The sequence below is a fragment of the Callithrix jacchus genome, chromosome 18, assembly GCF_049354715.1.
Source record: "Callithrix jacchus isolate 240 chromosome 18, calJac240_pri, whole genome shotgun sequence".
Lineage (NCBI taxonomy): Eukaryota > Metazoa > Chordata > Mammalia > Primates > Cebidae > Callithrix > Callithrix jacchus.
Window position 1 is genome coordinate 23,473,459 of NC_133519.1, and position 27,559 is coordinate 23,501,017.

A 27,559-nucleotide genomic window follows, 5' to 3' on the forward strand; every position below is an offset into this window, starting at 1 on the left:
TCCAGTCTGGGTGACAGAGTGAGAGTCTGTCTCAAAAAAAAAAAAAAAAAAAAAAGGTAAAAAAGTTTCTAAAGAGCCATGTGATATCAAAAAAATTAGCTAATTAATTATATCTTTTCCATAACCACTTATGAACATGCCAACAAGGTAAGGAGATAATAAAAGCTTTGAGTTGAGGAAAATTTTGAAAGTTTATAACAATGGATCATCTTGAAATCATTAATATCCATTTTGCTTTAAATTTTTATTGCAAGTGGGTAATATTTTTGTATATTGTTTTTCTTTCTCTTTAGTATTTTTTTTTAAGAGACAGAGTCTCACATATTGCCCAGGCTGGTCTTGAACTACAGGGATCCTCCTGCCTTAGCCTCCTCACTATCTGGGACTATAGATACCTATCACCAAGCCTGACTTTCAGTCTACTCTTCTTAAAACGATTTTTTTCCATATAAAAGTAGAATTTATAACTAAATTAGTTTAAAAGTGATCGGGTTGCTGTTTTGGAAACAGACACATTGACACAAAAAGGTGAAGTGGCCAGTTTTTTTTTTTTTTTTTTGAGATGGAGTCTCACTCTGTCGCCCAGGCTGTAGTGTGACGGTGCAATCTGAGCTCACTGCAACCTCCACCTCCAGAGCTCAAGAGATTCTCCTGCCTCAGCCTCCCGAGTAGCTGGGATTATAGGCACACGTCATGGTATTTTTAGTAGAGATGGGGTTTCATCATGCTGGCCAGGCTGTTCTCGAACTCCTGACCTCAGGTGCCCCTGCGTCGGCCTCCCAAAGTGCTGGGATTACAGGCATGAGCCACTGTGCCTGGCCTAAACATTTTTGAAAGTATACTCCTATCACTAAAAAACAATTTTGAGACATTTGTCTTCCTAATACTATATATATATATATATATATATATATATATATACATATGCACTACTGAAATAATACATTAACTAATGTGTTGTGTATATTATAAAGCAAATAAAAATGAACTTTAGGCCAGGTGTAGCAGCTCACACCTGCAATCACAACCCTTTGGGAGGCTGGGCAGGAGGACTGCTTGAGCTTAGGAGTTCTGGGCAACATGACAAAACTGTCTCTACAAAAAATACAAAAAATAACTGGCTGGGCCTGGTGATACGGGCCGGTAGTCCTAGCACTTTGGGAGGCCAAGGAGGCTGGATCACTTGAGCTCAGGAATTCAAGACCAGCCTGGGAAACCTGGCAAAACCCTGTCTCTACAAAAAATACAAAAATTAGCCAGGTGTGATGGTGTGTCTGTGGTCCCAGCTACTCAGGAGGCTGAAGTAGGAGGTCTACTTGAGCAAGAGTGCAATGGCACAATCTTGGCCCACTGCAACCTCTGCCTCCTGGGTTCAAGTGATTCTCCTGCCTCAAGAAGTCTCTCCCGAGTAGCTGGGATTACAGACATGTACCACCATGCCCAGCTACTTTTGTATTTTTAGTAGAGTTGGGGGTTTCTCCATGTTGGTCAGGTTGGTCTCTAACTCCTGACCTTGGGTTATCTACCCGCACTGGCTTCCCAAAGTGCTGGGATTAAGGCATGAGCCACCGCATCCAGCCTTCTTTTGTTCCCTTTTTTTTTTTTTAAGAGATAGGGTCTTGCCTTGTTGCCCAAGCTGGTCTCAAACTCCCAGGTTCAAATGATCCCCCACCTCAGCCTCCTAAAGTACTGGGATTACAGGCATGTGCTACTACACTCAGCTAGCCAGTATTATCCTTAATATGCCTCTAAATTTTGTTCTTTAGCTAGAGTTTTCTTCTGCATGTAGGTATGTATGATTCAGTAAGGCAACAAGAACTTATTAATATTCTAAAGGGATCACAGGACCTGGGGTTTACGTACTTCCAAATAGTTATGCTGGTAGCAATGGCAGCAAACTCTCAGCTATATAAATGGCTTAACTGATCTCTAATTTTTAGAGCTGCATGTAACATGTATGAACACTAATAACAGCACAATCTGAGTGTTCATTATGTGCCAGGTAAGTGCTTTGCATATATGAATTAATTTAATCTTTGCAATAATCCAGATGATGAGCCTGAGGGACATAGAAGTTAAGTAACTGTCTAAGGGCATACAGCTAAAAAGCGAAGGACTGGAACCCAAGAATTCTGGCTAGACACTGCTAACATGTTACAAATTTCCATTTCTGCAACAAGAATAAATGGAAAAAATGAAGAAGGGTGGGAAATACACAGAATACCAAATGCCCTTCAACCAGCTTATAATGCCAAGCATGGTGGCTCACACCTATAATCTCAGCAATTTGGGAGGCTGAAGCAGGAGAACGGCTTAAGCCTTGGGAGTTTGAGGCTATAGTGACCCATGATCATATCACTGCACTAAAACCTGGGTGACAGAGTGAGATCCTGTCTCAAAAAAATAAAAAACAAAAACCAAACAAGCTTATGTACTTATTTTTAAAGTGAAATGATGAAGTAAAGAATAGGAATTACAGGCCAGACATGGTGGCTCACATCTGTAATCCCTGCACTTTGGGAGGCTGAGGCAGGTAATCACCTGAGGTCAGGAGTTCAAGACCAGCCTGGCCAATGTGATGAAACCCTGTCTGCATTAACAATTCAAAAATTAACTGGGCGTGGTGGTATGCGCCTACAGTCCCAGCCACTTGGGGGACTGAGGCAGGAGAATCACTTGAACCTGGGAGGCAGAGGTTGCAGTGAGCTGAGATCGCGCCACTGCACTCTACCCACGGTACTCTGGGTGATTCTGTCTCAAAAAAAAGAATAGGAATTACAGAAATTTTAAGGAGATGGTGAGGGGAAAGTAGAGAACACTTGTCTGCAGGACTAAAGTATAAAATTACTCATTATTTGCAGAGTTTACAAACTTGTTTAGCATTATCTTTTTTGGGGAGAAGGGGTCTTGTTCAGCATTACCTTAAGCCTCAAACTGATATTTTTCTCTCTCTAGTCTTTAGTCAACTCTTTAATTGAATAAACTTAAATTAACATGAATAATCAGAACCTGTTAATTACTAACTTAGTTTGAATTTGAAAAATCCAGAGATAAAAACAGTTATTTAATTAAATAAAAACTTCCCAAAGTCACATTCCAGACAGTGTTGTCAGTCCCAATGGCAATGTGATTAGTTTCTCTATAAAATTCAAAAACAACAAATCACTCTTCTTGTGAGCACAAAAAATATCTTATTTTCCACAAATATCAAAAAAGCCAAAAGTGATCTGTTTAGAAAGCATGACATTATTAATCAGATGTATACATGAAATCAGTAGTTTTAAGAAATATTAAAAGTTCATGACTTTTTATAAAGTATTAATAAAAATTAGAAAGTTTTTTTAAAAAGCAAATTCATGGAATGCCAAAGATAGCTTCTACAAGAAAAGTCATATATGTATAAAGCAATGTTACCTCCAGATTTATCAGAATCCCTGGATCTGGTCTTAACAACAGTGACACTGCTATGAGAGCTGTCTTGATCATCTTCTTCAGTTTCTCCTAAAGAGAAGTAAACAATATACTAATAAAGTCTTATTTTAATGCTCAAAATATCTGAATTCAAAAAAACCAAACAAACAATTTAACATTAAAAGAAGGCTTTTAGGTTATCGGATACAGAACTGCTGTTTTTTATGCTTATTATTTTGAATCCCAAAGTTCCAAATGAACTAAAATTTAGCTCATTTAGTGTTCTCTGGGGCACATAACACTTTCCTAAATAAATATTCAGAGTAATATCTAAAACACTATATTCTAAGGTTTTAATGTAGAGTCAAAAATGAACAGATGAGCATTAAACAGTAGAAAAATTTTAATTTATGGGGAGAAAAACTACACATAATTAGTGTGTAGTTAAATTCAGATGTGTTTGTGCGTGTGTTTGTGGTAGAGGGGTATTTAAAATGAACCCAAATAGACAAAAGATGCTTAAAATGTAAGGCTGTTATCACTCATTCTATCTGTCCTATTTTATCTGCCCTGTTAACAGTTCAGATAAGCAATAATTTTTTTTCATGAAGAAAAATATATTATTTTCTGTTATCACTTTTTTTTTTAAGAGATGGCATCTCACTATGTTGCCCAGGCTGGAGTGCAGTGGCTACGCACAGGTGCAATCTTACTAATGATTATCACGGGAGTTTTGACCTGCTCCATTTCTGACCTGAGCGGATTCATCCCTCCTTAGCCAACATTGTGGTCCTCCGCTCCCTGGAAGTCACCATACTGATGCCAAACTTAGTGCAGACACCTGATCAGCATAGCACTCTATAGCCCAGAACTACTCCTGGACTCAAGTGATCCTCCTGCTTCAGCCTCCTTAGTAGCTGGGACTACAGGCACGTGCCACAGAGCCCAGCATTGCTCTCACTTCTTCAGTATCTGTCAAGATGGCTTCTAATATAAAAAAAAGACTTCAAATATATATTGTATGACATTTACAAATAAAATACCTTCTTCGGAGAAAATGACCTTCTGTTGGACACTGGTGGCTTCTAGAAGAAAAAAGCATACATCAAATATTAAATATATAACATCAAAAGCTAAAGCTCAGGAATAAACATAAGAGCATCTAGTTTAGGAAAATGGACATAATGACACATTAAAAAAATTCTTTTTCTGTTAAATCACTAAGAATCTATCATTTTCTTCTAGGCTGCTTTAGAAATAAGTCTGATATACACTAGAATAAGAAATGAAGTGTTTGGCCAGGCATGGTGGCTCATGCCTATAATCCCAGCACTTTGGGAGGCTTGAGGCAGGTGGATCACTTGAGGTCAGGAGTTCGAGACCAGCCTGGCCAACATGGTGAAACCCTGTCTCTACTAAAAATACAAAAATCAGCCAGGTGTGGTGGCGCATGCCTATAATCCCAGCTACTCGGGAGGCTGAGGCAGGAGAATGGTTTGAACTTGGGAAGCAGAGGTTGCAGTTGAGATCGCACCACTGCACTCCAGCCTGTGCAAAAGAGCAAGACTCCATCTCAACAACAAAAAAGACATGAAGTGTTTAATTTTCCTTCACTCACAGGTATATTTTTACTCTAAAATGTAACCTTTACATATGAAGAAAACATTAAATTCTACATTGACAAATATTCTAGTGTGTATAAGTTTACTATGTTCTCATTCTCTGACTTGCCAAATCCCCTATACTCTCTTCAAAAACAGACTACAGGCCGGGCGCCATGACTCACGCCTGTAATCCCAGCACTTTGGGAGGCCGGGACAGGTGGATCACAAGGTCAAGAGGTCAAGACCAGCCAGCCTGGCCAAGATGGTGAAATCCTGTCTCTACTAAAAATACAAAAAAATTAGCCGGGTGTGGTGGCAGGCACCAGCTCCTCAGTTGAGGCAGAGAATTGCTTGAACCAGGGAGGTGGAGGTTGCAGTGAGCTGAGATTGTGCCACTGCACTCCAGCCTGGGTGACAAAGCGAGACTCTGTCTCAAAAAAAAAATAAAAATAAAAAATAAAAATAACTGACTTCACTAACTGGACTGATGAACCAGTTCTTTAGGGCAGTGGTGTACCCAATGAGGAAGAAAGGTAAAGAAACTTCTAGTTCTGGCGGGTCCATGTTCATCACTGTTTTCCAGAGCAACAGAACTTGAAAAAAAATAAACAAGCAAAACATATCAAATAAACACAGTATTTTTACATGGGCTATTCCGAAACATTAAAAAAAAAAAAAAAAAAGCAAGATGTACCCAAATGCAGGTATTGCATACTTGGGTTAAAATATTACTGAAGGATCATACATGGAGAAGTAACATGATTTAGAATTCTTCAACAAAGCTGAAAAAATTTGTTTCTTTTCAGCTTTCATCTTTACTGATCTTAACCTCAATTTGTGTACTAAAAAGGACAATATTACAGAAACACATTATATGGTGAATTTGAAAATATTTCTTTCAAATCCATTTAATAAGATTAGTAGAATACTCGTCAACATTTGAGATCCACTGAAAATACTCCCTCTTGATAGTGGCAAGTGTAACTCAGTATCTGAAATATATATGCTAACTTTTTTTTTTGAGATGGAGTCTCGTTCTGTCGACAGGCTGGAGTGGAGCGATCTTGACTCACTGCAATCTCTGCCTCCAGGGTTCAAATGATTCCTCTGCCTCAGCCTTCTGAGTAGCTGAGACTACAGGCACTCACCACCATGCCCAGCTAATTTTTTGTATTTTAGTGGAGTCAGGGTTTCACCATATTGGCCAGGATAGTCTTGATCTCCTGACCTTATGATTCGCCCTGCCTTGGCCTCCCAAAGTTCTGGGATTACAGGCGTGAACCACTAGACTGGCCACCAACATTTTTTTATTAAAAAAACAAAACAAAAACTAACACAGAGAAAACTGTTCATGACACTATGTGACTCTTAAAGAGCTAGACTCTGGTCCTGGTGCGGTAGCTCACGCCTGTAATCCCAACACTTTGGGAGGCTGAGGCGGGCGGATCACAAGGTCAAAAGATTGAGACCATCTTGGCCAACATAGTAAAATCGTGTCTCTACTAAAAATACAAAAATTAGTCAGGCATGGCAGCACACACCTATAGTCCCAGCTACTCAAAAGGCTGAGGCAGGAGAATCGCTTGAACCCAGGAGGCGGAGGTTGCAGTAAACAGAAATTGCACCACTGCACTCCAGCCTGGTAACAAAGTGAGATTTCATCTAAAAAAAAAAAAAAAGAGCTAGACTCTGGTGTATTCAGTATTATTTTGCTCTAGGTTTCTTAGGAACACTGTCCTTTCTTTTTCTCTTTTTTGAGGGAGAAAAAGGAAAAGTCAAACTTATGTGGTAGTGTTCCTTTAAAAATATTTTTGTTTTAAGATTTTAACTTAAAACAAGAGATGGGGTCTCACATTATGACCAGGCTGGTCTCAAACTCCTGGCCTCAAGCAATCCTCCCATCTCCTAGCCTGTAATCCCAGCACTTTGGTCTCCTAAAGTGCTGGGATTACAGACATGAGCTGTATAACTGGCCAAAAAATTTTTTTAAATACAGGAATTAGCCAGGCATGGTAGCACATGACTGTAGTCCTAGCTACTCTGGAGGCTGAGGTGGGAGGCTCAGTTGAGCCTCTGGAGAAGCTGAGACTACAATGGGAGGAGGAGAGCCAAGGTCACACCACTGCGCTCCAGCCTGGGTGAGAGTGAGACCCTGCCTTAAAAAAAAAAAAATAGAGATAAACAAACCTAATTCACTCATTTTAGTATTTCCATTTGTTTTGTATGTCGAATCTGCAAGAGAGATAGCAAGAGAATGATTAGGGCTGAGAAGGAAATGCATCATATGGTTCCTTATCACAGGTTCATCAACGAAGCCTTAGTAGATCTTTACCACTGAAATACTTAAAAGGATAGTCAACTATCTATTGAAATAAATCAACATAATTCTTAGAATGCGAAGCAATAGAAACCTAATGTAACGATAAATACATTTCCTTTTTAGTTCCCATCATAAAGCATCTTTAAGAGCCAAAAAACAATTAAAATGAAGTAGAAGTAGACCACTTGGAGTGATCTCACTAGTTTTCTTCATAGTCATGAAATCAATTTCAGGCAATACTTTTTAAAGTTTTAGAAAAAAAAAAAGGTAACCGAGAGGGACGCTTTGTAGTCCTGTGCCGCAGAGCTCCATCTTGAATTTTTTGTTAGCAGTATACTGGAAGAATAAAGTCCCTGACCATAGTTTAAAATCGTCATAGCTAACAGAAAGAATCACAGCAACATATAAGAAACAATCTCTTAAAAAAATATAGAAGCCCTTTATATATGAATATAGAAATAATCTCTATGTATGTTAAATAAACATAAAAACAAACAAGAAAGTGCAGAAAAGTCAGCCAGGTGCCGTGGCTCACACCTGCAATCCCAGCACTTTGGGAGGCTGAGGTGGGTGGATCGCTTACCCAGGTGTTGAGATCAGCCCAGGTAACGTGGCAAAAACCCATCTCTACAAAAAATACAAAAAGTAGCCAGGTGTGGTGGTGCATGCAAAGCCCCAGCTACTTGGCGAGCTGCGACAGGAGGACTGCTTGAGCTGGAAAGGTTGAGGCTGGTGTCAGCCCTGGTTACACCACTGCACTCCAGCCTGGATGACACAGTGAGACCTCGTCTCAAATTGGGGGGGGAAAAAAAAAAGACAGAAATGAGTGTTTAGTAAGCCAAAATTTGTGTTACAAAAAAGGCAAGATAATTTTATCCATGAATTTCTGTAAATCTCCAAAAAATGGAAACTGACAACATGGGTTGCTTTTGACAAAGAGAGACTGGCTGGCTGAAGGACAGAGAGGACAGGGAGAGTTTTTAATGTATATTTATAGTAACTTCTGAGTTCTGAACCATATGAATACATGTACAACCATATTTAATAATAAAATTGTATTTATAAAAAAGGTAAGCCAACAGACAAAACAATCTCTTACCAGATCTTGGGTTTCTTAGAGGGGGTCGACATAAGCTGATTACAAGATCTTCTTCACTCAGCACTAATATTAGAAAAGAAAACATTTAAAAATATATAAAATGTGAAACATATTAGCTTTATTATACGATCATGCCTTATTTACTCAACAAAGGTTTACAGAGCTTTTATTCATGCTAGACAATTAGAGACAAGTTTTCTTTCTTTCTTTTCTTTTGTGGATGAAGAAAAAAAAAAGCCTGTTGCCCAGGCTAGACTGCAGTGGCCAAGGTGGCACCATCTTGGCTCACCACAACCTCCACCTTGTGGTTTTCAAGTGATTCTCCTGCCTCAGCCTCCCGAGTAGCTGGGATTATAGGTGCCTGCCACCACACCCAGCTAATTTTTGTATTTTTAGTAGAGACAGGGTTTTACCATGTTGGCCAGGTTGGTCTTGAACTCTTGACCTCATGATCCACCCGCCTTGGCCTCCCAAAGTGCTGGGATTGCAGGCATGAGCCACCGTGCCTGGCCAAAAGACAAGTTTTCTAAGTGAAAACTTCTGTGAACTAGTGACAATAGTGAACTAGAGACAAGTTTCCTGCCATATAAAATTTATAGCCTGGATGGAGAAATTTGCAATTTTTGTCATTAAACAGTATCTGTAGGAAAGGAAAGAAATATTAAATGAAATTATTCTAAATGGCTCAATTAAGAACCAAAATCTGTAGTATAGCACCAGTTCAATTATCTATTCCATTTGTGACTGATCCTCATTGTGGATTACCTGTGGAGTATTTTAATTTTAGGGTTAATATCCTGAAACTTAATACACTCATTCTAACTCTTTAACCTTGTGTTGAGGAAATGCAAATTAATTTTAAATAAAGACATTAATGTAGGCCAGGGTTCAATGCAGACTGTCTACAGTTCAATAGCATATGGGTGTGGAGAAGCTGATTCTACTAAAATGTTAATTTTAGTCTAGAAAACCACCTATAAAGATATGTTTTCTCCAAGTACTTCAGACAACATATTTTAAAACCAAATATATATCAAAATTTGGATTATATTATGTTTTGTTTCATGTATCCACATAAAAAAGTATTATGTCTTAGCTCTGAGTTACAAAAACTACATTCTGGAACTCTGATGATCCCCTTAAATATTTCAGCTCTAAGATTCTATGAAATATTTATCTCAGTTAGTATTTCACATATCAAGTATTTAGAACTTGTATCAACAACTTTAAAAATAAATCTTGCCAGCCTGGGCGACATAGGGAGACCCTGTCTTCACATAAAATAAAAAATTAACCAGGCATAGTGGTGTGTGCCTGTAGTCCCAGCTACTTGGGATGTGAAGGCAGGAGGATAGCTTGAGACAGGAGTTTGTGGCTGCAGTATAACTGCATTGCACTCCAGCCCGGGTGACAGACCCTGTCTCTTGAAAACAAAAACCTTGCACATGTGATAATAAAGGCAAATTTTAGTTCCTGTTACTCCACATATGACAACTACCTTCCTCTTTTTCTTCTCTGTATTCTAGCCTTTTCAGGTTTAATTAAAACCTAAAACTCAAAATCTATTTTTGGCTTGTTTGCTTTTACTAAGCTATGTTTAATCAAACTTACTCTATAGACATTAATTACTACTTCAGATCTCATCTTTTCATTTAAGAAGCATTTCCTGTATGTGCTACTATATACATAGCCCTATGTAAAGTACTTGAAAGACACAGGGTACCAGAGAGAGGTATAAGAGAATAAAATATAAAGGACCCTTCTTTGGTAGGAGGCTCCCTCACTTGTCTGCTTTTGTTCACCACTGCACCCTCAACATCAAAGCATAGAGACTGGCACAAAGTAGGTGCTCAATAAATACCTGGAGAACGAACAAATGCTCTACCTACAGCAGCTAGAGAAGCAAATGGTCACAATAAAACAGTAAGCATTTAAAAACAATTATCTATGCTTATTTAGCTAGAAACCACACTGGTAGAACAAAAATACCTATTTAACTAAAGGAAAAGTAAATACAATTTGTCCTAATATATTTTTAGATTATAAAATTAGTTTCATAATTTCCAGAAAGGAATAAATCTGGCCATAGAGGAATAACTGTTATATAGGTATAGATGACCTGAATTAATTAAACAACCTAATGGCTGTTTTACTGTGAAAACAACTCAACTATGAAATGTCAAACAAGAAAATTTCAAACTATATTCCTGTTCTGAACTAATCAACATTTTTTAAGTTTTCCAATAACATGATGAACAAATTATGTAGATATTTTTAGTATGTTGTTTTATAAGGTGGTTCTTTGGTTTAGTCCATATTTCTTATTTTATTTTTACATGGAGTCTTGCTCCATCACCCAAGCTGGAGTGCAGTGGCGTAATCTCAGCTCACTGGAACCTCTGCCTCCCAGGTTGAAGTGATTCTTCGCCTCAGCCTCCGGAGTAGCCGGAATTACAGTTGCCTGTTGTATTTTTGGTAGAGGCAGGGTTTCACCATATGGACCAGGCTGCTCTCGAACTCCTGACCTCATGATCTGCCCACTTTGGCCCCAAAGTGCTAGGATTACAGGCGTGAGCCACCGTGCCTGGCTTAGGTCTTTATTCGTAAGGGTATCTTTGCATAATTTTCTCTCAGACCATACTGGCAGCCTTAAATGCAATTACAGCAATATTTTGAATACCAAAGTTAAACTGCACATCTATCATTCTATGAGGAAGAAGGGCTCATCCTTACCTTAAACTTGTACTTAAAGCAGTCCTCCATCAAAGAGTGACTCCATTTAAATAATTTCTCTTAGACTTTATAAGCGTTTAATAATTCCCTAAACTCTCCTTTCATTAAGAGGCATAGGATGGGAATATGCCAAGTATTAGATGTAGTACAAAAGCACCTTTTAGAGGAAGAAAACCCTGAGTATCTCAAACCTCTCAAAGACAGACATACTCTTTATCTAGTGATACTGAATGCGCAGTGTGCTATTGATACGATCCCGAAATCTGTGTACAGATTCCATTTAAACTGTCATTTATATTGGAAAACTTTTTTTTTTTTGAGACGGAGTCTCGCTCTGTTGTTCAGGCTGGAGTGCAGTGGCACGATCTCTGCTCACCGCAATCTCCGCCTCCCAAGTTCAAGTGATTCTCCTGCTTCAGCCTCCTGAGCAGCTGGGACTACAGGCGCATGCCACCATGCCCAGCTAAATTTTTTTGTATTTTTTAGTAGAGATGGGGTTTCACCATGTTAGCCGGGATGGTCTCCATCTCCTGACCTCATAATCCGCCCACCCTGGCCTCCCAAAGTGCTGGGATTACAGGTATGAACCACCACAACGGCCGTAAACATTTTAAATTTCCATTTATAGCATAAGCTTCCTTAGAAAAAGGACACATTTAAGCAAAATTGTATGAACTTCATATTTCTTGTAAAGTGCTATGAGAAAAGAAAACCCTCACTTGTATATTATACTGGGTACAAAGTGATTTCAAATGTACTATCTCATTTCTCCATGACTTATGCAGGGCAAATAACACAGATAAAGGCCTAAGGCTCAAGGTGGGTGAATAACTTCACCGAGGTCCAGTGCTTTTCCCACAACCTCATGCAGACATGATGTCCTTTGTTAACAGTCCTTAAATATGAGCCTAATATAAATTCCAAAAGGACTATTCCAGACATTCTATTACATAATAGTTTTATAATGGTCTGGAGGCTGGCACTCAGTAGTCTTCATTACACCAATTTACTTAACTTCATAAATTGTATAAATTACTCTAGATTTAAAATTTGAAATATTTTTGCTTTCCCAGGTATACAATAAAATCTACTGTAAATAAATTTAAGATTATGGTTTCCAAAATGGCCCAATGATTACAGCATCATTGTTCAAAGCATTTTTCTAAGATAGTTTATAATCTTCACACAGTAACATAGACTATTCAAGGAATATAGGATAGGCCGGGTGCAGTAGCTGACACCTATAATCTCAGCACTTTGGGAGGTCAAGGTGGGTGGATCATCTGAGGTCAGGAGCTCAAGACCAGCCTGGCCAACATGGTGAAACCCCATCTCTATTAAAAATACAAAAATAAGCCAGATGTGGTGGCAGGCGCCTGTAATCCCAGCTACTTGGGAGGCTGAAGCAGGAGAATCATTTGAACCCAGGAGGTGGAAGTTGCAGTGAGTGGAGATGGTGCCACTACACTACAGTCTGGGCAACAGAGCGAGACTTTGTCTCAAAAAAAAAAAAAAAAAGAAAAAAATTAGCATAAAGGTATGTTTATTTGAAACTGAACTCGAATCAGATATATTTACTCTAAATTCAGAATAGAATGGTTCACTTTATAAGGCATAATATTATCAGAAACCACGGTTAAGAAGTCAGGATGTGGGTACTAAAAACCAGGGATGATCAGTTTTAACAGCTATGGTCATTTATTATTGTGAGACTTTCCTAATATCAAAAAAAGCAAATTGAAAATTAAATGGAACTAAAACCCAAAGCATTAACTTAACTGAACTTAACCCTTTCTCCAGCTTTTTAAAATATTTTAAACAGCTTTTAAAACTTAAGTAAACTGTTAAATATAGCCTACTTCCATGTTACATTGATTCTAAGACAAGTTTTTTACACCCTTTAACATCCCAACAACTCTGAAATTGGGATGCATCATATAATTATGGCATATTACCATAAATTACCAAAAAATTGGCAGCATTTTCCCCTGCTAGGTGGTACATAAAACAATGATGATGTTTCTTTCTTCTTTTTTTTTTTTTTTGAGATGGAGTTTCGCTCTTGTTACCCAGGCTGGAGTGCAATGGCACGATCTCGGCTCACTGCAACCTCCACCTCCTGGGTTCAGGCAATTTTCCTGCCTCAGCCTCCCGAGTAGCTGGGATTACAGGCATGCGCCACCATGCCCAGCTAATTTTTTGTATTTTTTTAGTAGAGATGGGGTTTCACCATGTTGACCGGGATGGTCTCGATCTCTTGACCTCGGCCTCCCAAAGTGCTGGGATTACAGGTGTGAGCCACCATGCCCGGCCTAACAATGATGATGTTTCTTACAGTTGATGGCATCTTAGATTTGACAAATCACAGTATTAAACTGAAAAGACTGAATACATTGTGTCAAGATTTTACCAAGAAGAAAACTTAATCCATTTTAAACAAGAGGGCAGTATGACACATTCGTTCATTTGATACCTAACAAACTTCACTAAGTAGCTAGTTAGGACATGAGAGAATGACACTGAGCCACTTGGGGGAGAATGAAAGGACTCTGGAGAAGACAAACCTGGGTTTGAATATTGGGTTCAGTCACATAATGTGATCTTAGAGAACTGTCTTAGTTTCTCTGAGCTTCAGTTTTCTCTTCTATGAAGTTGGTATAATATTTATCTTTCAAGGTTATATGGGTGGCTGCTCCTCTGAGTACTCACATGTCTGCCCTTGTCTTTTCTTTACACATACTTACATTGCTTAATTCAATGAACATTTAAAAAGCTGGCAGGTAAGGAGAAAAACAAAAGGTTAACTATTCTTACCTGGAGCCTCCTGTGTGGTCCTGACAGTTTTCTTTGAGATTGTTTGGCTTAAATCACTTTGGGAAGATAATTCATCCTCTAAAAAAACAGATGTAACAAGAGTTAAAATTCAGAACATGACCTGGGAGATCATGGCACAGATTACGGATTTTTATAACAATAACAAAAGCAAAAATGCAAGGAATTCACTTCTTTAGAAACAGGTAGTTAGGTTTACCAAACTTAGGAATTAAACTAGTCAGAATTCCTCTTGAGATAGAATATAACTAATTCATCAGAACATAAAAATATTTGCATTGTTGTTTTATAAAAATATATTACTTCAGAAAAGTAAAAAGATGGAGTAGAGAGTCACAAATGGTGTGGAAGAAAGCAGAAGAGTGAAAAATGTTTAGATCCTTAAAGATTTAATAGAATAGGGGTACATTCTTTACTTCTAAAAAAAGTTAGCCGATATAACTGCACTGGGCTCTGTGGGACTCAATACAATGCAACATATTTATTGCCTACCATGTGCAAAGCATTCTTCCAAGTATTGAAAGATACTGGATTAAACCAAGTACTTAAATTACTATCAACTATATATAATAGGCTCCTTGTCTGCAAAAACTTTTAATCTTAAAAGAGATAAAACTAACACATATATGGGCCACACTGTCTTGAGCTGCTACATCCAAAAGTAACTGACGTAACTTTAACATAAAGTTTCCAAAATCAAGTCTTCAAATCTGTCAGTACCTTCACGAGTCAGCAGGAAAACCTGCAGTCTATCACCGTGCTCTAAAGTGCAAACCCACTCTTCCTCAAATCAATAGTCTACCACAAACTGTGTCATCCCATGGTGACTCAGATCCGCTGATTTTTACCTCGCAGGTACCTTACCGTGGGACTAACATGAAACTTCATCTGTGACTCAGTGTTAGGTTCCAGAATGGGGAGTGGAGGGCGGGGTGGGAGGAATAGGTTAAGGAAACTGATTGACCTACCACTTACCTAACACTGTACCTTCACTTTGTCAGCATCCCTTTTGTCCATTTGGATGAAAATGCTAATGAATAGTCTTGTTTTTCACGTTGCTTTGTCAGCCTGATTTACCACACTACTTTAGGTTACAGTGACGCTCACCAAAGTGGCACATTTTTAGCAGGGACCACCATACTGGAGAAAGAGCAATCAGCTCAAGTGTATCAGACACTGGGGAACATCAGTGCAGGATAAATGAGTTACCCCATTTCGGTGTAAGCACTGGGTGAGGTCTCAAATCAATTCACTGAACTCGGCAACCCCTCGAAATGCCCACTCACAAAATCTCTCCTTCTCTCCCCATCTGGGTGGGGAGGGAAAAAGACTGGAAGGTTAGATCCTCAGCTGGGGACTCTGGCCTGTGAGCTTTAAAGAAGGAAATGGAAGTGGTTTCGGTAGAAACATCCGCAGGGTAGAGAAAACCGAAATGAAACCAAACCTGGAATAATTCGCTGTCCCCTCGTGAAGGCCTGCAGAAACAGGCAGCCCTGACTCCCCTAAATTGATGCCCGATGTTGGGCAGAGCGCCCCAGCCCTGCTTCGGTCGCTCCGTACGACCATCTTTCCACTCCTTGGCTCGGCGCTTCCTTCCCGCTAGCGGGTCAGGATGGACGCTGCACGGGGGCACACGTCCGGAGGGGGCTGAGGAGTACCCAATACCCACTACCCAATCCCAGTACTTAGTACCCAGGCCGGGGTGAGATCCACCGAGGCGCGCGCCCGCCCTCGCGCGTTCCCTAGCTCGCGGTTGGGACTGTTACCTCCGCGGTCCTCACCTTCAGAGGAATGAGAGTCCCGCAGCCCTCTCCTAGCCGTAGCGGGAGACGGCTGTAGCGGAGACTGCTCTGAGTGCTGCTGCCGAAGGCGGGTAGCCCTTCGCGTCTTCATCTCTTCAGCTTCCTGGGGTAGCGGCTGCCTCCGCTGCCTAGACCGAAGATAGTACGCGCTTTCTCTCACTTCCTCTTTCGCCGAATCGGGCCGGAACTCTACTAGCCGGATTCGTTTTCCCACCGGGGACCTTTCTTTGGCCACCCGGGGCTCGAAGTCGCCGTACACTTCTGGCGGCTCCTCAGAAAACCTCACTTCCCGCCGGCCCTGGCGCGACAGAGGAGTTGCGTACGCAGGCGCATCGCTGCTGCCGCCATTTTGAGGGGCGAGCCGGCCCCTTCCTTCTCGGATGGGGGCCCTGGGGGTGACGTACATACCCAATCCTTCCCGCACCGCCTCCGGCCGCCGCCCCTCCCCCGCCATAGTTGTTGACGTAGCTTGAGTTGATCGCGAAGATGGCTTTAATGGACCCTAGGTTCTCCTGCCGGTGGTGGCGATGGCTTCTCGGGGGTGTTAGGCGGTGGTCGCTGTGGTCAGGGAGGCAGTTGAGTGTCGCCGGGGCCGCCACCTGCGTCGTCACTGCTGTGTAGCAAACCTGCCTCTGGGCCCATGGTGTGTCTTGAGGGCTGTGGGAGAGGCAGTGCCTGAGCTGGGTCAGCTGCTGTGGGTCGCTCCCGCCTCCTGGCTGGAGGCACCAAAGAGGAGGAGAAGGGGGAGGAGGACGTCTCTGCCATCGGCCTTAAGTAAGGGAGGGGTGGGGGTGACAGAAGGGTGGCAGGGCAAATTGCCTGTCCTAAGTCCAGCCGCTCGTGACAAGTGTTGCCTTCACGCAGGAAGGCTCTGGAAAAACGAGTGAGACGAGGATGGAGAAGACCAAGTTTCGCTTCTTGGCCCCAGGCTGTTGCGCAGTTCCCCTGGAATCTTTTTGATCGATTGTTACGTTGCCCATGTCCTTGCCAGTGTCCCTAGCAGAAGTGATGGCCAGAGAGATAACTTTTGCACATGTCATGTTTTTGTGGCGAAAATTTTAGTTTCAAGTTCCTTATGAAGGCAGTTACCTAGTTTTAAATTTTGTCACCTGTTGAGAGTGTACAAAATCCCATCTACAGTCATAGTCGTTGGAAATATTTTCTTTTCTGAAATATATCCAGAGGAAACATAACCTTATTCCTGTTCTTTAATATTTCTTGGTTTTATACCAAGAAGCACTGTTCGGAAGACCATGTTAGTGCTACATTATACACAGTGAGAAGCGAGCAAGTTTTTTGATTAAAGGCAGCACTGTAATTTTAAGTTGTGATCTATTACTTTTATTCTGGATATGACGTGATACTCTACATTTGATTTAGCATGTTTTGTGGACTTCATGGAATAAGAGCATGATAAAAGCTATTTGTTTCACCTCCATATACCATGTTTACAGATGTGGCTAATCTTCAAATACCTAACCAAATTTAGACACTCAGGGAAGGTCAATTAAGTTCGTGTAAAGTCTGAATTGTTGACAGAAAGCTTACTTCAAAAAAATAAAATAAATAAATAAATAAAAAGGCTGAGCGCGGTAGCTCATGCCTGTAATCCCAGCACTTTGGGAGGCCAAGGCTTGTGGATCACTTGAGGTCAGGAGTTCGAGACCAGCCTGGCCAACATGGTGAAACCCGGTCTTAAAAAAAAAAAAATTAAATTACTTTCACATGTACAACTTCTTGTAGGACTTTGTATGATTGATTAGAGTGAATCGATTTTAAAAATTGTAACCCAGCCTGGATTAGATGCTGTATTTTGGAAATTTGCTAGATTTACTCTTCTCCAATAAAATGCTGAAAAGTATTGATACCGTAATATGTGGCTTTCATTTATGTTTTAAGTAGCGCTTTCTCTTTAAAGTGGCTATTACATGACTCATTAGCAACACGATAGTAAACCCTAATAGATTTACTTATTAAATGTAAATTTTATAGTAATATATTGAGTTCATGTTATGAATATTAAAGCCTCCTTGAAACATTTTACAAAGACAGGTGACTGTAGAAACTGGGATACTAGCTTATAAACCTCGGATACAGGCTTGTAAAACCTAGGTTTGAGGGACAGATTGAAAAAGAGACAAGAGTCTACTAATTCAAGTTGAATTAGAAGTTGAGAGATTCTACATATTACTGAATAATCAGAATATGCATATTTTGTAATTAAAACTGCTTGTAAAGGCTTAGGAATGGCCTTTCAACTAAATTAACGAGACACTTACTGTAAAATTAGAGGCATGGTAACTTTAATGCTAACATATATATGTGTATATGCATAGGATTTTCCCTCTTTTGTCTAGGTTGTAAGCATATAGAAACATACCTCTACTGTGATTGCCTCCTTCACCTAGAAACTGTGCAGATACCAAACTTTCATCACTGCGAGGCAAAGCTAAACTGTTGTCAAACTAGATATTCTGCTGTAGCTATTATCCAGTCTCTAAGAGCGGCTCAAAACAGGTGACATTACAGTGACAGTAGACTCATAGCCAATATTATAAGGGATTTCCTGGGCCACTAATAACAAAAGGAGGCCTGAATTCCGGATGTTAAAGTTACTTTGGAAATTTGAGAAATGTGGAGGAATTCAGTGACTCAAAAAAGACCAGTATGAAAAAAAAATGATTAAAGCAAAGAATGCACTTAATAATTCATTTACTGATGAAACATCTATTGTGTGCCAGTAATGAGGAAGACTGCTTTACGGTTAGGAAATTTGCCATTTATTGGGAAAGACAGAACATGAAAAATGACAATTCAGATTAAATGACTGGCATTAATTCACACACTTAGCTATTAGGGCTAGACCTAGAAATCCTGTGCTCTTGAGACTGGGTTCCTAAATCAGTTATTTTATTTTTATTTAGTTAATTAGTTAATTTTGAGATGAAGTTTTGCTCTTTCACCCAGGCTGGAGTACAATGGCTTGATCTCCGCTCACTGCAGCCTCTGCCTCCCCATCCCCAAAGCGATTCTCCTGCCTCAGCCTTCTCCTGTCTCAGCCTCCCAAGTAGCAGGGATTACAAGCACCTGCCACCACACCTGGCTAATTTTTATATTTTTACAGAGGTGGGGTTTTGCCATGTTGGCCAGGCTGGTCTTGAACTCCTGATTCGGGTGATCCACCCACCTTGGTCTCCGAAAGTGCTGGGATTACAGGCATGAGCCATTGAGCTCAGCCAAAACCAATTCTTTTAAATGAAACATTTTAAAACAATAAATTTTTGTTTAGGGTATGTAGAAATTCAGTTAAAGAGAAAGCATCTTTTTTTTTTGAGATGGAGTTTCGCTCTTGTTACCCAGGCGGGAGTGCAATGGCGCGATCTGGACTCGCCGCAACCTCCACCTCCTGGGTTCAGGCAATTCTCCTGCCTCAGCCTCCTGAGTAGCTGGGATTACAGGCATGTGCTACCATGCCCAGCTAATTTTTTTTTTGTATTTTTAGTAGAGATGGGGTTTTTTTTTTGCGGGGGGGGAGGAAGGCAGGAAGGAAGGGAAGAAGGACGGTAGGGAGGAAGGAAGGGATGAAGGAAGGAAGGAAGGGAGGAAGCGGGGAGGGAGGGAGGGAGGGAAGGGAAGGGAGATGGGGTTTCACCATGTTGACCAGGATGGTCTCGATCTCTTGACCTCGTGATCCACCCACCTCGGCCTCCCAAAGTGCTGGGATTACAGGCTTGAGCCACCATGACCGGCAAGAGAAAGCATCTATCCATTGTGACTTAGTAGAAATGAAGTAGGCAACATTGTTATTTTTAATAAGGAAAAGATGATTAAAATATTAAATAGTAAGTTAATTAAAGACATAGTAGCTGGCTCCATTTATTCCTCATTCTTACAAGTGATTGAAAAAATATTTTAATAATACAAATGAAAATATCTACCTGGAAATGTGACACTGAAATTAAACACAATGAAGTGAATGGAATATAGTATTCTACTTTGTTGAATTAGAAATTGCAGTTAATTATTAAACAGCATCCAAGAGTGTTACCAAATCCTGTCACTTCTGCCAAAAGAGGATGATTGGAAAATGAAGGCATCAAAAGTCATATTACATGAGGAATTATTAATTCAATAAATACTTGAGGTACTATGTAGTAGGCAGTCCCTGTTCTCTGTGCTGGGGATACAGCTGTGTGCAAAATAGACTGAAAGAAAAAAAACGTTTTCTGTCTTCTTAGAGATTATATTCTATGGGAGGAGTCAAGCAAAAATCAAAATAAGTAAAATAGTGTGTTGGTCAGGACTGTTACAGAAAAAAAATGAGGAAAGGGGAAAGGAGTTTTACATGAGTAGATTTCTTCTGTGTTGTCTTGAATTGGCGTGGGTCAGGAATAGGAGTTTTAGACTTACTCGATTTTGCTCCCAACCAATTGTATGTTCTTGGGTAAGTTGCTCACCATCTCTTTATTTTCACATTTATAAAATTAATAGATCATAGCAATAGCTATTTTTTGTTACTGCTGTCATTTAGTAGACACGCTGCATACATCATCTAATTTACTCATAACAATCTTATGAAGTAAACAACGTCCCCATTTGACACACGAGCAAACAGATTAGATTAGGCAACTCTTTTTGAGGACATTCTCCTCTATTCGGTACTGGTTCTCACTGTGTTGGTCCTGAGTTAGGTCATATGGGTCAGGGTGGTCAGACGTCTTGCAGAGTTTCCTGCAATCCTGTCAGATAGCTTGAGAACTCGGGGATCTTTGAAGGTTGGTTGCACACATTTACCGTGCCTATCGCTGGGTAAGACGACCTGGCAGTAGAGGGCGAAGGATGGAGGAGAAGGCGGCAGAAGGCAGGGCACAGAGACTACTACTCCCAGAATTCCACGGGCTCCTTCCCGCGGAAAGTGTCGGTCATATGGGCGGGGACGCTGGACGACATTCGGGCCGCGGCGGCCGCTGGGTGCAGCCGGGCGGTGTGGAGTGGAAAGAGCACTCGAACGGCTCCCCTGATACTAACAGTTCTACGATTTAAAACCCCGCCAGAATTTGTAAGTAAACAAAATGACTGTACAACTTTTCTATGTTTTAGTATTGGAACTGATATACTGAATTTTTCAAAAGAGCTTTCAGAAACGGTCCCTCCCCACCCCCACCTCCCTACTGCCCAAACGATATTTTTATTTTTATTGTTTTTGAGACCGGTACTTGCCCTGTCACCCAGGCTAGAATACGGTGTCGCGATCATAGCTCACTGCAGCCCCGTTCTCCTGGGCTCAAGCGATCCTCCCGCCTCAGCCTCCCGAATAGCTGGGACTACAGGCCCGCAACACCATGCCCCGCTAATTACTTTATTTTTTATTTTTGTAGAGACAAGATCTCACTATATTGCCCAGGCTGGTCTCGAATGCCTGGCTTCAAGTGATTCTCCCGCCTCGGCCTCCCAAAGTGGTGAGATTACAGGCTTGAGCCACCACACCTGGCCTCACTTGAACAGTAAACGAGGTAGGTTGGGGTTATATTTTCGTTTCGGGATAAAAAGAAACAGAATCTTATAAATATTAAACGGGTTAAGATGTGAGTAAATTTTTAGCTTTAAACTTTAAGGTGAGAAGCAGAATTATTGTAGGGTTCGAAATGTAAGTGGGAAATTTTCCTACTAGTGTAGGCGGCGATTACTCCATGCCCGGCAGGCCTAGGATCTCAGCATTCATCAACTTAATCCTGAAAAGATAGTAATTAAAAAAAACATGGTGCTAAAAAGGACAAACTTGTAGTTTTATTAAGACCTCCTACCATTTTGCTTATATATTATGTATGTACCATACTCTCAGTTGTATTTCATACCGGATAAAAAAGTTTGCACCTTTTCCTTCTTTTAACAAAGTTCTTAGTACTCTCTACTTCATGAGTAATGCGTGATTATCAGACTTGATACTGTTACACAGATCCAGAAATGAAGTTACACAGATTAAACATATTGGTTTTGTTTTACCTGTCTTTAGTTTTTAAAACATTTTATTTTGGATCTGTTTGAAAGATCCTTTCTTTGTTTTAAGCTGTGGCAGCTATCCATGTTTTTTGAGTTTTATTTTTTCAGCACAAGATGAGTATAAAGGGGCCAGTGGAAACATTTAATAAAAAAAAAAAAAAGAACTCGAAGTAGAGTAACTATAGATGTTCTTGGAAGCCTTTGTGTGGATTAGAACAGTTTGAAAAACCAACATTTGCTGTGAGAACTGAGTGCCTCTCTTCAGTAATGTTTATTATGCTGAACGTGCAGTCCACAACTTGATTACCTGTTTTTCTGCAGGTTTATTACGTAACCTTGGGTGACTCATTTAAGCACTATTTTATCTAGTTTCTTTCTAATGTAGAGGTAATGTTAGCTTGAGAACTTCAATAATTAACAAAGAATTTAACTTCAGAATTTAGCCAATTATTTGAGGATTATTGGGTATTTTAATAATGCGTTGTATCTTGTATATAACTTATTTTTGCCTAAGAAGTCATTTCTGTATTCCATTCATTTCCATGAACTCAGAAGTCAAAACTGTATTCCAGGAAAATCCACACTTCTTTGAAGTGCTACTTGAATTTCCTGAAGGAAAGTTTGCTTCAAGAAGCCTTGTCTACTTTCTCACTTTGAGGTTGTTCACTAAGCCAACTATGAAGGCACATTAACCTGGAGGTTCTACAACCTCCAAAAAAAAATGGAAAGAATGAAGAATTGGCTGTTTTTATTTACCATTTAGAATTTTAATTGTGTTAAAGTTTCATTAATATTTCTGCATCATATGAACCACTGGATTAAACTGTGTCCCACAAGAAGGAATTTAGTAGGTGATCATACATTATCATAAATTTTGCACAGAAATCAAGCATTTGGGAATAAGAAAGGGCATCCCTAACATCAATAATGAGCATAGACTTTAGAGTCATAGCTGGATTTGAATTCCTGTTTTGTCACTGTGTGGGCTGTTTTCCTCTTTACTAATATTTAAAGGAGTTGGCACATGATTTTTTTGTGTGTGTGCCATGGCTCAGGTATGATCTGTGCACATAATTTTGGTAATTGAAATTTCTGGGAAGAAAATTTATCTGTAATTCTACTACCTCAACAAATCATATTGTTTTGGTTTTTAGAGATTTTTCCTTCAGCCCTTGACCATGAGTATATATCATGTAAATAAATGTAATGACATTTTTGCAAAAAGTCAAATTTTAAAACATTGGTTTCTTCTGGGGTTTTGTTTTAATTACACAAATGAAGCTGCCTGGTTTTGCCTTTAATAGTTCAAATAAGCCAGGTGTTATGTATGGCTCATTCCTGTAATCCCAGCACTTTGGGAGGCTGAGGTTGGTGGATCACTTGAGGTCAGAATTTGAGATCAGCCTGGCCAACATGGTGAAACTCCATCTCTACTAAAAATACAAAAAAGTTAGTTGGGTGTGGTGGTGGGGGCCTGTACTCCCAGCTTCTCGGCAGGCTTGAGGCACAAGAATCATTTGAACCTGGGAGGTGGAGGTTGCAGTGAGCTAAGATAGCACCATTGCACTCCAGTCTGTGCAACAGAGGGAGACCTTCTCAAAAACAAAAGAAAAAACAAAGAAAACCAAGGGCAGAGAAGGGGAGAGAGAGAAAAAAAAAACAACACCAAGTCAGAAGCTGGAGCAGTCATTTAGGCCTAGGCAGTCTGACCTTCGAGGACAGTTCTATGCGGGGTTCTATGTTGGTAGATTTACTTTATGGATGTTAGGTCCTATTTATAGGCAGGACTTGATCCTGGAGGCTTACTTATAAGTTCTTTGTAGAAAAGTAACATTATTTACAGTTTTTGTCTGTTTGTTTTTTGAGACAGGATCTCTCTCTTACCCAGGCTGGAGTGCAGTGGCACAATCACAGCTCACTGTAGCCTTGACCTCCCAGTCTCAAGTGATCCTCCCACCTCAGCCTTCCAAGTAGCTGGGACTACAGGCACACACCCCATAATTCAGTAATTTTTGTATTATTTTGTGTAGTCAAGGTCTTAATATGTTGCCTAGTGCCTAGGCCCTTCTTTGAACCCTTGGGCTCAAGCAGTCCTCTGCTGCCTCAGCCTCCTAAAGGGCTGGGATTATAGGCATGAGACATTGTACCTGACTACAGTATTTTTTTGAAGTACTGTATAGAGGTACTTTATAACTACTTTTTTTTTTCTTTGAGACAAGGGCTTGCTCTGTCACTCAGGCTGCTGGAGTATAGTGGCACTTTCATGGCTCACTGCAAACTTGAACTCCTGAGCTCAAGTGATCCTCCCACGTCAGTCTCCCAGGTTAACTGAGACTACAGGCACACACTGCCACACCCAGCTACTTTTTGTATTTTTGTAGAGATAGGGTGTTACTATGTTGCCCAGGCTGGTCTCAAACTCCTGGCCTGAAGTGATCCTCCCACCTTGGCCTCTCAGAGGGCTGGGATTAAAGGCATGAGCCACTGCATCTGCTTTATCCCTCCCCCACCCTACTTTTAACTATTTTGACCACTAGATTTCAAACAAATTTTGTAGGAAAATAAAGGTTAGGGGAATGTTTAGTTCCTTAACAGATGAGGCCATTCACCTATTTTATTAGTTGTAGTAAAAATATAACTTATACACAAGGCAAATTATAAGGTTTAAGCTTTCCTTTTTTAAAAATTAAAAATACAAGATTTATAATGAAGGAAAACTAACTTTAAACCAATGCTCCTTAAACTTTATAGTGAACACCAGAGTCATCTGGCAAATCTGTGAAAACTAATTCCTGCAGGAGTCTCAGCGATTCTGGTCTAGGTTGGGGCCTGAATTTGTACTTTCAGCAAGCTCCTAGGTAATGTTAATGGTTCCCAGCTAATAAATTTAATATAGTAAGGAAACAAACACTTGTTGTCCGCCTGTCTGGCTTAATAGTTCTATCCCAGTAGCACTGAGCATCCACATCTTGGCTTTTAAAGGAACTGGGACTTTTTAGAGAAGTGGTCAATTTCAGTGCGGGGTGCAGAGAAAATCTGAGATGAGCCTAAAACATCTTGTGGTGCTTGAAAGTAAGGAAATGCTAAAAAAAAAAAAGGTTAGGGACCTTGTCGAAAGGACCCAGGAAGCAAGTTGAAGGAGTTCCTAGTATCCAAGTTGGAACAATTTGAGCAATAAAATGAATAATGATAATATTGGACTTTAACTCATAAAATAAAATGAGTTCATACTGATATTGCTAAATAAATAAGTTGGGGGGAGGAAGGGACAACTCTAATAAACATTTATATTTATTATTAATTCCAGTTAATAAACATAGATGGAAAGAGGGAAATACAAAACCGCTGTTAGGGAAACAGTACCAAAGTAGTTGTTGCAGACAAAATCCAGTTAGAGGAAAATCAGAATATTTACATAGTCTCTAAGTATCTCTCCCAGGATAATTATTAACTACAAAGAAAAAATAGTAATCGGACAGTGGAGATACTGTTTACAAAGTGACCAAGGTTAACCTCACCAGTAATAAGATAAGGACATCATGAACCCAAAGATATGCAGTGAGAAGGACACAGCAGCATTTCTGTAGTATTTGCTATTCTTGCCAAAAATGCATAACCTTTTTATCTTTCTAATCATGATAAAATATTATAAAAACTGAAACTGAGGAACATCCTACAAAAATAACTGGCCAGGCCGGGTGCAGAGGCTCATGCCTGTAATCCCAGCACTTTGGGAATCCAGGGCAAGAGGGTTGATTGAGCCCAGGAGTTTGAGACCAACCTAGGCAATGTAGCAAGACCACATCTCTATTTTTTAAAATTAAAAACAAAAAACACCAAACCCCAAATAACTGACCAGTATTCTTCAGAAGTGTCAAGGTCACAAAGACAAGGGTCACAAAAGACATGTAAAGACTGAGGAACTATCATAGACTGGAGACTAAGGACAAATAACAACTAAAGGCTGCATGATGTGGGGATCCTGGATTGGCCCTGGGAACTTACAGAGGACAGTAGTGGGAAAAATGGTGAGATTTGAACATGGCCTCTAGTTTAGTTAATTGAATTGTACCAATGTTAATTTCTTATTTTTGATAACTATAATTATATAAGATGCTAGATGAAAGATACAAGGGACCTCTGTGCAATTTTTGCAACTTTTCTGTAAGTCTAAAATGAGTTCAAAATAAAAAGTTTAATAAAAATATGTTGACTTGAAGTAGAACTAAAAGTGATTAGGGAGGTTAAACTAGAACTGGCAGTCAGTTGTGCCACTCACAGAAATTTTTGTTTTTTTTGAGGAGGAGTTTAGCTCTTGTTGCCCAGGCTGGATTGCAATGGCGCTGTCTTGGCTCACCACAACAGCCTCCTAGTTTCAAGTGATTTTACTGCTTCAGCCTCCTCAGTAGCTGGGATTACGGGCATGCGCCACCACATCCAGCTAATTTTGTATTTTTAATAGACACGGGATTTCTCCATGTTGGTCAGGCTGGTCTTGAACTCCTGACCTCAGGTGATCCACCCACCTCGGCCTCCCAAAGTGCTGGGATTACAGGCATGAGTCGCTGCACATGGCCACTATTGGAAATCTTAGCAAACTCTTAGATCCTTCATACATAGCTTAATACCTCTACATGGTCAACTGAAACTGCAGACACAAGTCAAAGGAGTTTGGAGGGAATAGGAAGGGTAAGCAGGAAAGAAATACTTTCTGTACTCAGAAAATATAGATAGAATTTGAACTGCGCCAGGCATTCAGTTCCTGTATAAAAAAACAGTTTCCTAAGGAAATAGTTAGAATGCTTTTTGTTCCTAGGCTAGTACTTTTTCAGACTCCCTAGAGTAAGTCACCAGTGAGTGAAAATACAGAGAAATGAGTGAGTAAATTGTGAAAATAATAATGCTGGGATATTATGACAGTGGATATGGTACAGAGGAGTGAGCAAGACTTAGAATTTTAGTTTTAGACAGACAATAAATAGCTAGCACAAGTTAATGGACATAACTAAGCTTGGTACCAGATCTGACTGTTGAAAGTTGTATATTAGCCTTAAAGGTTTGGCTGCTGGTGTTTTGAAGTGAAACTGTAGACAGAATTTGGACTATGGGCTTTTGGAGCATTAGAGCAAATAGAGTTTTTATTCTCTGTACCAGTAAGTTTCTAAACCAGTTGTTCACCTTTATGGTTATCCCCCTCAAAAAGTATGCTAGCAATGCATACCCACCTGTTTTGTTTGTCAGTTCCTGGGGCAAGAGAGAGGAGAACATTCTGCAGCTGTTTTCTAACCTTGGATCTTTTTTTTTTATTTGGCTTATCTGTTCTAAGGAGGGAACAGTGTGTGTGTGTACTAAATAGTACTGAAGATTGTTATCCATATGCCTTCTCTCAGTAATCTCAAGACTGCCAAATTAAAAGTACTTTCTCACAAAACAAGTTGACTTTTTCCCAGAAGCATTTTATTTGCAGCAAAAAATTATTTTAGATTATATGAATTCAAAAAGAAGAATGATTCCTTTTTTCATACTCATTAATCTCATCTAAATTCAGAAGTTGTGAAATAGGAAGCTCTTAAGATTTCGTTTTGTGTATGAAACTTATTGGAGACTGTCTCATACAAAAGAGTTATGATTATTGATTAGCTTTGACTACCCCCAGAAGAAAATATTTAAAATAGGAATTCAAGAGAGTTCAAAGCATTTATACTTTTTCTATGTGCCTATCTTAATTTTATGTATCATACGAGGAATTGGTTGAGGC

The 27,559-nt window shown here is 39.9% G+C and overlaps 3 protein-coding genes across 15 annotated transcripts in view; 1 reads left to right on the forward strand and 2 right to left on the reverse strand.

Annotated features, from left to right (window-relative positions):
* The window catches only part of TOR1AIP1 (torsin 1A interacting protein 1), a 34,040-nt gene extending 17,577 nt beyond the window's left edge, over positions 1–16,463 (reverse strand). For 2 of the 8 annotated variants that reach the window (XM_008984928.5, XM_078356198.1), the window contains exons 1-6: positions 15,781–16,463; positions 13,982–14,059; positions 8,435–8,497; positions 7,203–7,247; positions 4,455–4,496; positions 3,415–3,501 (exon numbers count right to left, since the gene is read on the reverse strand). In XM_008984928.5, coding sequence (XP_008983176.2) covers positions 3,415–3,501; positions 4,455–4,496; positions 7,203–7,247; positions 8,435–8,497; positions 13,982–14,059; positions 15,781–16,255 — 790 coding nt within the window. In that variant the 5' untranslated portion in view covers positions 16,256–16,463. The remainder of the gene's footprint in view (positions 1–3,414; positions 3,502–4,454; positions 4,497–7,202; positions 7,248–8,434; positions 8,498–13,981; positions 14,060–15,780) is intronic. The other 6 variants (XM_002760316.7, XM_078356199.1, XM_035279239.3 and 3 more) reach the window with 3 other exon arrangements.
* On the reverse strand, positions 16,366–16,682 carry LOC144580249 (uncharacterized). Its single transcript, XM_078356208.1, has one exon. The coding sequence runs from the start codon at positions 16,564–16,566 to the stop codon at positions 16,366–16,368; it is 201 nt and encodes a 66-aa protein (XP_078212334.1). The 5' UTR covers positions 16,567–16,682.
* Positions 16,683–20,749: 4,067 nt separating this feature from the next.
* LOC100385418 (torsin-1A-interacting protein 2) overlaps positions 20,750–27,559 on the forward strand; it is a 45,926-nt gene continuing 39,116 nt past the window's right edge. For all 6 annotated transcript variants that reach the window (XM_035279241.3, XM_078356206.1, XM_078356203.1 and 3 more), the window contains exons 1-2: positions 20,750–20,860; positions 21,180–21,314. The gene's annotated coding sequence lies outside the window, so the exon portion shown is untranslated. The remainder of the gene's footprint in view (positions 20,861–21,179; positions 21,315–27,559) is intronic.